Source organism: Mytilus edulis, chromosome 14 (assembly GCF_963676685.1).
Source record: "Mytilus edulis chromosome 14, xbMytEdul2.2, whole genome shotgun sequence".
Taxonomy (NCBI): Eukaryota; Metazoa; Mollusca; class Bivalvia; order Mytilida; family Mytilidae; genus Mytilus; species Mytilus edulis.
This window is the reverse complement of record NC_092357.1, coordinates 395,752-411,521: the sequence shown is the minus strand read 5'-3', so window position 1 is coordinate 411,521 and position 15,770 is coordinate 395,752. Positions and strand designations below refer to the sequence as shown.

General features: G+C 32.9%; 1 protein-coding gene across 4 annotated transcripts; it reads left to right on the top strand.

The window, feature by feature from the left end:
* The first annotated feature begins 952 nt into the window (after positions 1-952).
* LOC139503944 (innexin unc-9-like) lies at positions 953-13,297 on the top strand. Of its 4 annotated transcripts, none has more exons than XR_011659231.1 (3): positions 953-1,043; positions 10,311-12,678; positions 12,713-13,297. XR_011659231.1 is itself a non-coding variant. In XM_071293984.1 (2 exons), exons 1-2 carry the CDS (start codon positions 1,030-1,032, stop codon positions 11,899-11,901), a joined length of 1,605 nt encoding a protein of 534 aa, XP_071150085.1. In that variant the 5' UTR covers positions 953-1,029; the 3' UTR covers positions 11,902-13,297. The 4 variants fall into 4 exon arrangements, 2 of the variants coding, with proteins under 2 accessions (XP_071150085.1, XP_071150084.1); XR_011659230.1 differs by lacking the exon at positions 953-1,043 and adding an exon at positions 7,424-7,519; XM_071293984.1 differs by having other exon boundaries at positions 10,311-13,297.
* Positions 13,298-15,770: the final 2,473 nt, after the last annotated feature.

Here is a 15,770-nt window from a genome sequence, read left to right as displayed (position 1 = left end):
ATTTCTTTTCTCTCGAAAAAAGCAATGCATTATTTGTTATATTCATGGTTGATATCGCGGCGTTTCGTGAGATTAGACGGGAATTTTCGGCACAAACTAAAGGTATAATTTACGATGCATAATAAAACTACATTAGGAGTTGAATCAGTTATCTTATAGAATGTTTTATTGTTAACTTGTTTCACATTTAAAATACGTTCAAAACCATAGTATACTGCATGTTTACCTGTAATTTAAGGCCATGCACTAAAAAACAATTTTTCTTGACAAATAATGGAGCGAGCGACTAATTTGTTTCCCCCAAAATGAATAGAACACACGATTCTAGAGAATTAGTGAGAAGAAATTAATTTTAATTTTTTTTTAAACTGCTAATTTCAGAGGCTGAAAATATTTTTTAACAACAACTTTAATTCCACTGTAAATCCAAGATCTGATATCCTGGCTCACTGCTTGATATATCGAAGAAGTATTATATGATCTTATATTGGGTCAGGATGCCAGGCTAATTCAAGGGCTAGCAATGACATTTATAAATTAAATTCATTCAAATGGAGCGATAGTTCAGTAAGTTTAAAAGGAATGGCGGTAAACATTTTTGTTTTCATGTTTCCGACATTTTTGAGCGAACAATTTCAAAAAACTATAGATTAATTTGTAGTGGCTATGTACAAATTAATTGCCAGCCGTTCATGGAACTGGATTATTATCAGTCTGAGAAAAAACATTCAGCCAGCATACAATTTAATAATATCATTAAATTATTAATCAAACCCTGCTAAGATATCTTGCGACTACGTTACAATCAATAGGGGGTTGTTTGTTTAGTTTATTTAAATCTACACAAAGACCTTCAACAACAGATTATTAAACTATTATATCCTCGATTAAAAACCATAAAAGAAATATTTGACAAAAAAACTTTAACACATAATTATTTCAGTGTTAAATACTAAAATTAAAGTCACACATATACATATATAGATAGATTATCCACCATTTACACATGAGGAAGAAGAACGTGAAAATATGACTCTAAAAGTGTACGTATGTGTGGTAAAGTAGTTGTAGTATCTATATATCAGTTTTAATACAAACGTTTGAAGAGAGAACTAACAGGTTAGGGGATGTTTGTGCTAACTAACATGTAAAACTCTGCCAAATTCTGTATGTGTCTGTCCCTAGTAATGAGCATGCAGTTCAGTTGCTCTTACTTTGTAATGAGTGGTTGGGATTAGCAACTGAAATAGATTGCTATTTCAAGTTTGGTCATATATGAGGAGGTCGAGGAATTAAGATGGAATATATGGCTAGATTCCTGATTGAATAATAAGTTTCTGAAACTAAGCAGATGTCGATTCTCCCCTCCCCAACCTCGGGAGTTGTTCATTGCTGTCTATTAAACCGGTATTTGTTTATCGTTTGTTGTTTTGTTATAAACCAAAAGTGGTTTCTCGATTGAATTGTTTCACACTTTATCACATCGGGTCTTTTTATAAATGTAAAGCTTTTTCTCATTATGAAAGGCAGTACAATAATCCGTGTAGTAGAGAGTTGTCTCGTTGGCAATCATACCATATCTTCTTTTTATATATATATATATTAGCTTTGTTTTGTTGGGCTGCTGTCTCCCTGTCGTTTCCTTTTATTAGTAAGCACAACCCAAAGTATTTCATTGTACGACTTGTCTATATTCATATTCGTGACTTGTCCATTTTATTGTGCGTGACTTATTTGTGTGCGTAAGTTAACCTCTTTTTCTTGAATTAAGTATACACATTAAACGTTGTTTTTAAAACAGATAATGTTTGTATATAGAAAGGTTTTGTACGAGGGAAAAATTATACAAATATTTAAAAAACTATCGAAGTTAAATTGTAAAACGTTAAATATAAGTATTATCACATACCGATATTTAAATTAGATGAGATATAAACATGGGTATGAAAATGTAAGTACATGTATGTATACGTTTAATAAGTAGATGACCATGTGAAGTATGATTGTTAATGAAACTAAAATGTAATCATAAGAAAGTTAATATCTACATATAAAAACGAAGATGTGGTATAATTGACAATGAGACAACTGTTCACAAGAGACCAAAATGACACAGACATTAACAACTATAGGTGACCGTACGACCTTCAACAATGAGCAAAGCCCATACCGCATAGTCAACTATAAAAGGCCCCGATAAGACAATGTAAAACAATTCTAACGAGAAAACTAATGGCCTTATTTATATAAAAAAAAATGAACGAAAAACAAATATGTAACACATAAACAAACGGCAACCACTGAATTACAGGCTCCTGACTTGAGACAGGCACATACATAAATAATGTGGCGGGTTTAAACATGTTAGCGGGATCACAACCCTCCCCCTAACCTGGGACAGTGGTATAACAGTACAACATAAGAACGAACTATAAAATCCAGTTGAAAAAGGCTTAACTCATCAGATGGACAAAAATACAAGTGAACGTGGCCGGGTACTTATACATCCCGACACAAAAAGACAATATGAACAGATCTGAGAGTACTTGCAGTTATCTGACAGCTAGTTCAAAGCCACTAACAACTAATAAAACATCATGCATCTAAGACTAAACTATCAATCCGTACACATCCAATCCGTACACATGCCATTTCAAGAATTGGAATGGCGACAAACCGTTAGATTTAGTCTCGCAAGAGAATGTATTTCCCGTCCCCTTTTCACGAATGTGACCTACCGAATTAGACTTTTTACTGGGTGTGTACTGACGTCAGCAACACGATCTCAAGTTACCCTTTCGGAGCACCTGAGATCACCACCAGTTTTTGGTGGGGTTCGTGTTGCTTAGTCTTTAGTTTTCTATCTTGTGTTTTGAGTACTAATGTTTGTCTGTTTGCCATTTTCTTTTTTAGCCATGGCGTTGTCAGTTTTTTTTTTAGCCATGGCGTTGTCAGTTTATTTTTTAGCCATGGTGTTGCCATTTTCTTTTTTAGCCATGGCGTTGTCAGTTTATTTTTAGCCATGGCTTTTCATGGCGTTGTCAGTTTATGTTTAGCCATGGCGTTGTCAGTTTATTTTTTAGCCATGGCGTTGTCAGTTTATTTTTTAGCCATGGCGTTGTCAGTTTATTTTTAGCCATGGCGTTGTCAGTTAATTTTTAGCCATGGCGTTGTCAGTTAATTTTTTAGCCATGGCGTTGTCAGTTTATTTTTTAGCCATGGCGTTGTCAGTTTATTTTTTAGCCATGGCGTTGTCGGTTTATTTTCTAGTCATGGCGTTGTCAGTTTATTTTTAGCCATGGCGTTGTCAGTTTATTTTTAGCCATGGCGTTGTCAGTTTATTTTTTAGCCATGGCGTTGTCAGTTTATTTTTTTATTAATGAGTTTGAATGTTCTTCTGGTATCTTTTGTTCCACTTTAAAAATAAATATATCACACTCAAAATTTACCAAACTTCAAAATTTAATAAATCATTAAAATGTCAGCTTTCCTTATATTTCATATACTAGTACTAAGTAATCAGACCAAGATATGTCGTAGGGACTGCTATTTAACCCTTTTACAATGTTTAAGTGAAACTTTGTCTTCTCAGAAACATGTTTTCAATGAATAGAAAGCATAATCATTGCTTACAGTTTACTGATGCATTTTACTTTACAATTTTCCATAAAATTGAGAATGGAAATATGCCAAAGAGACAACAACCCGACCAAAGAGCAGAAAACAGTCGCAGGCCACCAATGGGCCTTTAAATCGACAAGAACAAACTTTCCATGCTTATTTAAGCCTCACCACTAACTATGTGTGCAAAAAAACATTGTCACAACAATCTGAGGGGTCTGTAGATGTATTGTTGTATGGCTAAATTTCTGATCCTTTCCGATACACCATGATTTTTGCATTATAATGTTCGATTCTGGAATTAAACGAACGTAAATTATTTATGAAATAAAACTCATAACATGTATCAGAAATTAGCTCTCTTTGTGAGGGTAGCATAGTTTTTTCTTAACCGATGTATACTATGACTCAAACACAGTTCTTTTTTCTTTTTTAAAAGCACACTACGGCTTATTCTCAGTCGTTACTAATTTGGTATCAAACTGTCAAACAGGCTCGATCACAGCCATCCATTAAAACATACAAAATACTTCAATCTACAAAACAAGAAAAACAACTCAAATGAAGCATTATGAATAGACCATTACTTGCCACATAAGAAATATGAAGACTGTCTTGGTGATGGAAAAGGGGGGACTCAATAAAGGCAAAGCAGTAGAAATATGAAGACTGTCTTGGTGATGGAAAAGGGGGGACTCAATAAAGGCAAAGCAGTAGAAATATGAAGACTGTCTTGGTGATGGAAAAGGGGGGACTCAATAAACCATTACTTGCCACATAAGAAATATGGAGACTGTCTTGGTGATGGAAAAGGGGGGACTCAATAAAGGCAAAGCAGTAGTACACAGTATGCTCCTCAGCGTAAACTTCATAAAAATTCCTAATATTAAATAAAATTACTAGGTATGCCGGGATAGAATAAAGTAACATTCATTTTTAGTGGAACATTGTTAAAACGTTAATTAAGCTCAAATGAAAAATTGTTTGCTCGCCCCTCTTTGTGAATATTTTAAGACAACATTTCATCATTATCAGGAGATAATTTCTTTTTCATATGCCTAAATAATTTCTCACTAAAACATTTGACATAAGTTTGAAGTTTCTCGAATGAAGTGGTGGTTATAGTGTTCTGTTTTTTTGGGGTTTGCGACCACCCAGTTACATGGAACGACAAAGGGATAGTATATGACACGAGCAATCAGTGATACCATGTCGCATACCAGTCTATGATCACTAAATCATATTATGAGTTTACAAATGACAGTGCAATTGCTTTGAACTGTATCATGTGTGGTTTTCCGAACTATTCAAAACTAATTCTTAGCACATCAAATCATTTCAGCGTTCTGTCTTACACTTTTCTTGCCAGTCCAACGTCTTCAAATAAGATAAGACCTTTATACATGTATGCAACGACCCCCGATAATAACAAGAATAGAAGAACTTCAAATAAAATGAAAAACCTCTAAGACTACTAACGTTTACTTCCAATTAATCAAAAGTAAACAAGGCCAAGTACATAATCTCATAGAAAGCATGAACCCAGGTATAATATTTGGTACATAAACATGGGTAGACGACAGGATCACGGACAGACAAATATTTCCTACTGGATATACCATCTTCCGATAGGACATAAACTGTAGTGGAGGAGGGGTACTAATTGCGATTTAAGATACAGATACTTACATTTCACAACTGCAGTCCCTGTACTACTTACTGACTGTGAAATTGTTTGTTGCAAACTTGTCTATGAGCTCATTGGACACAAATCTGTATAATTGAGTGCATACTACAACCCCTAAAAATCCAATGAAAATATGTATCCAGAACTTTATAGCAAAAAATATAAAAATCTTATTATCCAGGCTGGACTGGAAAACCAAGAGTGATAGTCCTCAAATTCGAAAAAGTCAATGAAGCTTTGCGAGTATTGTCTCCCTTGAACCGGTTCAATATTTTAAATTTACGTTTAGTTATTTTTGAATAATAACAAATTTATAAATTAAACAGATTTCAGTTTTTGATATTGGGTAAGAGTTTGTTATTGGTTTATAAAGAGGGTGTCCATGGAAAAACCAGGCAGTGGATGGCACATTACATGTTTTGTTTTCAAAATTTTTTCATCTATTTCATATCACAAATTCATTCTTTCTCAAAGTTTTATTTTGTTTTTTTTATTAACTGCAACAAACAAAGAGAAAAAAAAATACATAAAAACCACTGAAAATTCATTGAAAAGGGGAGACAACTCTTTATTTTGTACCAGATTTTGTTGCATTGTTAGTGAACTTTAAAATCATTTTCTGAGCCATCCACTGTTAATTCAAAAATATCAAAAATTCAGTGGGAAAAAAATTATGTTGTGCCACCCATATAGGATTTGCCTGATATTTACTTGGACAGCCTCTTAAAGGTATAGACGTATAAATAATAACCAAACAAAAAAATCATTCAAACTCATCCATCTGTGTAGTCGTCAATGTTACATGTAATTTGAGTTTAATTTTGTAATGCCTCGCAAATGTTATGCTTTTTGAAATTCTGGTTTATTTTTTCTGTGCACAAGGGTACTTTGTTTTTGTAACGATGTAAATCTTTAATCTAATGATTTTATTCACTAGCATGGTGTTTTACTAATGGAGGACCTTATTTTTTCTTCAGTGACCTATAATATTTCATATTGGCTAACAATAAATCTATTATGATACTTAACTTTTGTAAAATACATTCTCTCAACCTATACATGCATTCTTTTGAATGATATTCAAATAACATAATATTATTTCTTGTTCTTATTTAAAAACTAGATAGATTTTATTTACATTCCCATCTAATAACTTTAATTTATAGGAAATCATCCCCAAGGAGGTCTGTTTATGTTCAAACTGTGTCAAGAATACAAACGAGGCCCCTCATGGGGGGTCCTAGTAATCACATAATCACCATTTTTTTGCCAATATAATCACATAATCATTAAATATTTGCTTATCTTTAGTAATCAAATAATCATAAACTAAAAATACAGTCCTAGGTAATCAAATAATCATGAAATATTTGGCTTAATAATCAAATAATCATTAAAAAAACGGCCAAGTAATCACATAATCAAAAACCCCATGAGGGCCCTCGTTTATATATTTCTTTACATATAAAGATAAAAGTGTTATGCATATATAGAATATGGAATCAAAGACAACTACAATATGTTATTTATATTAAAGAAGAAGATCTCATTCTGCCAAAGTCGAAACTGGATAAGGAATACAAACATTCATATACATTGTTTTGGATAATGATAAACGTTTTATTTACATAGAATATTGAATCATAAACAACTAAAAGCTTTTATGTATGTGTCATGAGTAGGTTTGTCTCAAGAATATAAAGGTTCATAACATTTTTTTTATACAATGCATATGATGATAAATTTTTTATTTAGATAGAATATTGAATCATAGAAAACTAAAAGATTTTATGTATGTGAAAGAGGTATATATAGCTCTATTCAGAAACTGTGTCAGGAATACAAACGTTCATATATATTTCTTTGTAGCTGATAATAAATGTTTTACGCATATAGACTATTGAATAATAGATATTTTCTTTTAATTTATCTGCAAGAATCAGGTCTGTGAAAGTCGAAACTGTGTCAGGAATACAAATGTATATATACATTTCTTTGTATATAATGATAAAAGTTTTATGTTTATAGAATATTGAATCAAAGATATGAGGACATATATTTTGTACAGTTAGTCTTCCAATTCAGTAATAAACAAAAGATTCAACAGACCCGATCGTACTTTCATTGTTTAGAGTGATATAGTTTTACTGTAGTTTATTTTTTCTCCATTTTTTAACTAACTTTTATAAACAGGATGCCGTACTTTACGTTGTAAGTAACTTTTTTTTTAAAAGTAAATTTTCTGTCGATTTAGGTACCGATCATTTATCTATTGGGAAAGGGGCATCAAATCTCCGCCATGTTAGTTATCAAGAACCTTTCACTTGTCATATTTTAATGAGAGATTTCACTAGTTTTATACACTGATATATTTTACTGTAAAAGCATCAAGAGACATTTCACTATTTTTTTTTCTCAGAAGACATTTCACTATAGTTCAAATTCATGGAGACATTTTAAATAATAAAAGTATACGAGTCGTTTCTCTATTACAAATGTCTCTAGGTTACAGATGATCACTGAATCAGAATTCGGCATTTAACATAGTTACTTATAGTAACTGATCTAGACTTTTTTTTATATACTACCACTAGGATGGTTATAATATATTTTGTAATCATGACGCAAAATACATCCAACTGTAACCGGAGATCATTCAAAGCTGAATACTAAAATTTATGATAAAAGAGATGATTTTTCATTTCCTATCGTTAATTATCCGTTTTTAGATGGTGACGTTCCCTTGTCACCATCTTACGGTGTTTATATATCTCAACTTGTACGATTCGCTCGTGTATGTAACACTGTTTTAGATTTTAACGAGAGAAATTTATGTATTACTGAAAAATTATTACACCAGGGTTTTCGATATCACAAACTAGTCAAAACATTTACTAAATTTTATCATCGGTATAAGGACATCATTCGTAAATATAGCTCAACATGCAGACTTCTTATACGTTCAGGTATTTCACATCCAATTTTTTTTATGGAAATATTCTTTATAAAGCACAAAGGTGTCAGTATTCACCTCAAAAACTAACAAAACCTTTGAATAGACTTATTAAGAAGGGATATAGTTACGATACTGTTGTCAGGTCATTAAAGATTGCATATTTTGGCGTTAGTATTGATTCACTTATAGGGTATTTGCATCGGAACTAAACACATTTATTAAAAAACCAGTTGTTGGCATGACACGGGTTATGTTCTTCTCATATATGTTATGATGGTATGATACTAAACACCTAACGGGAAGAATTGTGCCTGATGTTCATAGGATGAAATCATAATCTTTCAGTCAGTTTAATTGAGTCTGGAGCTGGCATGTCAGTTAACTGCTAGTAGTCTGTTGTTATTTATATATCATTTTGTTTATTTTCTTTGGTTACATCTTCTGACATCAGACTCGGACTTCTCTTGAACTGAAATTTAATTTGCGTATTGTTATGCGTTTACTTTTCTACATTGGCTAGAGGTATAGGGGGAGGGTTGAGATCTCACAAACATGTTTAACCCCGCCGCATTTTTGCGCCTGTCCCAAGTCATGAGCCTCTGGCCTTTGTTAGTCTTGTATTATTTTAATTTTAGTTTCTTGTGTACAATTTGGAAATTAGTATGGCGTTCATTATCACTGAAATAGTATATATTTGTTTAGGGGCCAGTTGAAGGACGCCTCCGGGTGCGGGAATTTCTCGCTACATTGAAGACCTGTTGGTGACCTTCTGCTGTTGTTTTTTTCTATGGTCGGGTTTTTGTCTCTTTGGCACATTCCCCATTTCCCTTCTCAATTTTATGAGAAAGGAAATTACATTGTCTCCGCCGGTACTCGAACCTAATATCTTGTTCCAAGGCAGCACTCTAACCGAATGAGCTAAAGAAGAACTTCCCTATCTCAACCGCGTAAGGTTGCCTAAGTATCTACTTCATAGACCAAGGGAAGCCATCTTATCACAGAACTTCTATTTGTCCCAGTCATCGAATTAAATACGGAAACTGCATTCCTACATGTATATTGAACTCATTACCAGGTTATTGAACCAGGTTCAATCCACCATTTTCTACATTTGAAAATGCCTGTACCAAGTCAGGAATATGACAGTTGTTGTCCATTCGTTTGAGGTGTTTTGTCATTTGATTTTGCCATGTGATTAGGGACTTTCCGATTGAATTTTCCACGGAGTTCAGTATTTTTGTGATTTTACTTTTTATATTGGTTGTCCAGAAAGTCGGGCAGAAATCTATTAACCTTTTTTTTTGGATCCAACGACGAGCTGTTTGTACATATTTGTACACCTTAGACTTTCAAGTGTTTGGGGTTTAGCATTGCTGATGAAGGCAAATCTAGGAGATAGATTTATATTTATTAAGCACTTCGTTTATTTCTGAGTCCCATTTGTTAATGTGTATATAAAATGTACTTCATTAGTTCATAATAAAATATTGTTTACACCAAGGTAAATGTAAAAAACGATTCGGACACTCGTAATTAATGTGTTTTTTTCGTTTTCAATTGATGTTCACTTTAAAGTGTTGTTTTATGAATTTACATGAAGTTTCATTTGATAAAGAGTTGTTGTACTAAAACAACACAAGCAAGGAAAACAAATTGTACGAAGGAAGATGGTAGCATAAATTTCTTTGAACCTACTAGAAGAAGTCGTTTTGATACATCGCAGTTGTTTTGTAGAAAAAGCGCGAATGTTCTTTTCGATAAATAAAAAAAAAAAAAAAAAAAAAAACCAACCCGATTAGATCATACACTAGAATAGTAGCACATATGTTAATTTTATTAAGCGCAAACTTCATGCAGTGGTCAAGAACAAAACAGATAAAGAACTGGAAATACATACTCGGATACGAAAAACAAAACAGTTATCTCTTCGCGAAAAACCCGTGTATTCATGATCACAGCAATTAATTCTTCCTCTTCCAGTAAGCGGCCACCGTGAACTGGTTGACTATCCTGACACAATTATTAACATCATTGTTATTTTTCCAGATTAGACGAAACCCTCGAAGTATTTGGTGCCAGTTACCAGGACAGAGTTGTCTACGATGACAACTTGATTGACAGAGTCAACCATTATTATACCGGTATGATGCTGTTTATGTTTGTCGTTGTCATAGGAACACCGGAACTGGTAGGCACACCCATAGAGTGCTGGTGCCCGACAGAATTTAACAAAGATTACGAGGAGAATGCCAATTTCAATGACGTCGATGTCTGGGTAAAATATGTAAATTATATATGTTGGATTTCTAATACATATTACATTCCTATGAGTAAACCTGTCCCCATGAGTTACGAGATTCGACAAGCCAACAAGATATATTATTATCAATGGACGCCATTAATATTTTTGGTTATGGCATTTTTGTTTAAAATGCCGAGGGCGATTTGGAAATATTTGTCTACAAAATGTGGCGTTGGAATCAAGAAATTTATGACGACAGCAAAAGAAACACAGACAGAAATGTTTTTTGCTGCACGAAGAACGCATCAAATAAATTTAGCCAATGCAGGACAACCTCCAATGGACCAAATGGATTTTTTCCCGCCAGGGTATGATATGGAGATTGAACGCCAAAAAGTTTTACAATCGCTAGGGAAATATATCAGTATTTGGTGTTCTGGTGCAAATAAAGGTGCCCAGCTCAAAGAAAGTAGAACACGATTAAACAAACTGTTCGACTTCGGAATTGGAAGACATCATGGGAATTTCCTAATGGCACTCTTGATATTTGTTAGATTTTTGTATTTGGTTAATGTCGCTGGACAATTGATACTTCTGAATGAATTCTTAGCGGACGATTTCTACATTTACGGATATGACGTTATGGAAAAGTTTTTGGCGGGAAAGGATTGGGCTTTAAATCATAAACGATTTCCAAGGGTGACGCTGTGCGATTTTGATTTGCGGCAGCTGACAAATGTTCAGCGTTACACATTACAATGTGTTCTTCCTATCAATCTATACAACGAAAAGGTTTTCATCGCACTGTGGTTTTGGTTGACATTTATTTTGGTTGTAACCTTTCTAAACTTCGCATTCACATTAATCATGGCTTTAACTTCGCGATCAAGGGAAAACTATATTATCAAATATTTATCATTGAACGATATCGATGTGCATGATGAAAAAACTGGTAACCTTGATAAAAAGGTTAAGCTTTTCATATATGGCCATTTAAAATTCGATGGAATATTTCTTTTGCAAATGTTGTCCAATAATGCAGGAAGCGCAATCACGCAAGATATCGTTCGCTATACCTGGGAAGAGTTCAACATCAACATAAACGAACTGTTTCGCATACAGAGAACCGGAAGTGAAACAAGTTCATATCGATCATCGGCTGCGTCATTACATAGCATTGGAAACTCTAGATCGTCTTCTGTAAACGGGTCGGGACTAACACATCGAACCGGAAACAGATATCAGATGAATCTGCAATCAAATACTTTCGCAGACTCTCACCATAATGGCACACAAAAACATAATATCCGGGACTCATTTGTTTCAGGCGGACGTAGTCATGCGGAAGTGTCTACGGAAAAGAAAGTGATGAAGCCAAATGAAACGTTTGTGTAATTACAATGGAGAATCATGAAACATTTTCTAGCGTGAATTAAAACAATAATTTAAAATAAAGCGACAATAACGTTCGTAAATATCTTTTAACAGGAAATACATGTAGGATATATTTACGTTCTATGAACAACAAAGAGGGTATGACGGCGAGTAATTTTGTCAACAGTTAATTTAAAATTTAAAACTCAATTAAAACGGAAGCATATTCAGAAAGGAGAACTTTGTATTTTTAAGACAGAGAGGGATAAATAAGAAATGACAACAGGGGATTATTTTCTACTTTCTACGAAAAAGATTCTCAGCATCTCAGATTACATGTAATGACTGAGTACATGTATATAAGATCGAAATAACATTCGACAATGGGTCTAGGTAGAAGTTTTTCATTTTGTTTTCTGTTAGCTTAATTTAAAAAGCTAATGATAACATTTATTAAACAAGACTTATTTTCAAATTGTGAAAGTGCATGCACAATTTTTGATATTTTCTCTAAAAAAAAAGTAAAACCACAAAAAAAAAAACTCAGAAGAAAATTCAAAACGGAAAGTCCATTATCAAATGGCGAAATCAGAAGCTCAAACACATCCAACGAATGGGTAACAACTGTAATATTCCTGACTTGGTACATGCATGTTCTTATGTAGAAAATTGTGGGTAAAACCTTGTTTAAAGCTAGCTAAATTCTCACTTGTATGCTAGTTGCATAAAATTCCATTACTGGTATATTGACATCGAAGTGTGAACAAAGCAAACAAAAGAGGTAAAATATCAAAATAGGTAAAATATCAAAATAGGTAAAATATCAAAATAGGTATACAACATGTGGAGTAGTGACAGTCAACTTTGTTTTATAATTTTAATCACTATAAATAAAGGCAACAATAGTATATCGCTGTTCAAACTCATAAATCCATGGACAAAAAACAAAATCGGGGTAACAAACTAAAACTGAGGGAAACGCATTAAATATAAGAGGAGAACAACGACACAACACTACAATGTAACACTCACAGAAACGGACCAAGCATCAGACAAAATTCCACGAGAATAACAAATATAACATCAGAACCAAATACATGAATTTGGGATAGACAAGTACCGTGACACGTCTTATCGCAATGTGAATTTACACTAAAAAATAAGGGAAAACAAACGACGCAACGTTAAAATGTAACACACACAGAAACGAACTATAATAGAAAACATACAAATATGTTGCAAAGAAACACAAAAATAAATATAAACAAAGCACATCAGCAAGCATGAATGACAAGAATACAAAGAACTACCATAGCACAATAACGCAATGACCATTTTCAGATTTTCAGATTACAGGTTAAGACGGATAGCATGTTTATAAGATTGATTTCACATTAGGTAGCAATTTTTCATTTTGTTTTCTTTTAGCTCATTTTAAATAGCTAATGATATCGTTTACTAACTAAGATTTGCTTTAAATTGTGAAAGTGCGTGCACAAATTTGGATAATTTTTGCATAAGGTTCATAAGGTCATATGTTTATAAGATCATTTAGTTGTCAGCTACCGGTACGACAAACAAGTGCAAACTGATTTTTTTCATTTTTTGCAAACTGTAAAAATACATGTACTGAAAGATGTAAATTAAAACTATGTGTTTTATAAAGTATTTGTGTTTGGTTCCTTTAAAACAAAATACCGTCCTTAACAAAAGTCAGGTACCATTATGTTAAGCTACCTAATCCGTAACATTTATGGTTTGGCTTTACCAATAATTTGAATATATGCTAATTCTTTATAAAGCTTCTATGTAAATATAAAAATCAACGTATGAATTATTTCATTTTAATCGGAAAGACAACTGTGTTGTAACATAAGAAAGTTTTCCAATCGAAGCGATACCTTTTAAAACCTTTAACATACTAATGCAAACATATTTTTGTCGTTATTCGTCGTTTTTTGCAGGTATATTCGTGACTGCAATTAAAAAAGTAAATATGATACTATCAATGTTTTGATTACAAACCCGTGGCTTTTAATACACTGGTTTTAAATTGGATAATAATTCTAAAAGATTATGATCAAATGGCTGATCTTTTGTAGGCTTTATAACTTTTAAATACAGTAAGAGGTTAATAAGATTTTACCTTTTGTAATACATTGAAATATTTTAAGACTTTTTCAAATGTCATGAAAGAGGATCATACAGGTAGGTTCAAGGGAAACGTTTAAGTAACTTTGTTTAAGAAAACAATAAATCAATGTGTGTGGTCCGACAAAGTTACCGTGTCGTCAATTTTCCCATTCTTCTCCAATTTTCCTCCGTTTGGTACAGTAAGCATCAATCTCCTGTAGTTCCTCTTTCTTTTTTTTTGTTGACTTGTCTCTGTTGTCTTGTGTGGCCAAACCTTGAATCCCTTTACTTTCGATAATGTCATTATCTTTTTTTTATACCTACACCAGGTCGGTCCCCACTCACAGATGCTCAACTGGACCAACACATGATTGAAGTGCCCTTTATTGGAATCACATCGTCCTATATTTATAAATACAACACGTAAAAAAATTAATTTGATAATGCACTGGAATCAATTCTTCGATTTGAACTGTGTGTTAAAGTCTTACTTCACAAATAACAGTCCTTTGGTTCGAACACACGTGAAATTAAAAATAACAGTTGCTCGACATTAACCGTTCGCCATCTTTATTAATGTTTTGAACCCCGTTTATCAGCCAATCAATCAGTGGATACCTACTGATCTACAGATAGACAAATAATGTGAAACATCAGTGATGCCAACAAATACAAAACTTCATATTTTCTGTAACATCTGAATATGTGTTAAACATCACAAGGTCAATGGTCGAAATTCATACTGACTGCAAGTGATCTAGATGAGGGGCTCTTGAGAGGGAAAAATTAGGGCATTGTAAATGGCATTACAAATTTCGTTATGCTGTCAATATAACGAAAGTACAAGTGGGGGTTTAGCTAGCTTTACGAAAATATTTAACCCACCATTTATTTCGAAAAATGTCTATACGAAGAGCTATTTCGATAAGAGATAACGTTTGATTTTGTAAGTTTGTTTTTGACATCCCTTTTCTGAATTTACCTGCGAATTGGAATTTTGTACTTTTGTTATATTTTTTTTTATAGGCATTTAAAACAAACATGTTTCCAGTTTCCATTATATAGCCGGAAGTCAAATTGATACAAAATGCGAATGCACTTTTAATCGAACCAATGGTGTTTATATGTCCAACAAAGCCAATAGTATTCAAACACTTGACCCAACAAATGGTGTGCATACGTTACCCAAACAAATAGTATTTGTACAATGTATACATATGTATGTCGAATGCAATCCGTCCATCCCAAATGTATATACGCAAGATCAGCAATTGCTACTTTTGTTTGTTGCGTATCACAGTTGATATACTAGAAAGTTGCTCTCTTTATGGTAATGCACTTTTAAACTAAAAATAACGCAAGCATACTATTTACTCCACTTTTTGCTTGTACATGCTCTTAATTCCATTCTTTTACTACGACTGACATCAATTTTTGAATAGGATGATCTAATAAAATAATCACATACAGCATGTGAATTCAAACTATTTCCGTTATATAAAACGAGGAACGGTTATATATTCTTCTATGCTGAAAAATTAACGTATATATATAACCTTTGAAATTTACTCTCTTAGGACATCATTTCTATTTTATTTCTAAAAATAAATTTGACAATTGATATGAATATTTTAGAAAAAAAACATGATAATACACTTATGAAATCCTTATTATCGCATTTACAATCAAAATGAAAAATGACAACAAAAAACAGAAGTATTCTTCTGTATTTCATAGAATGAAAAGTTAACAATGAG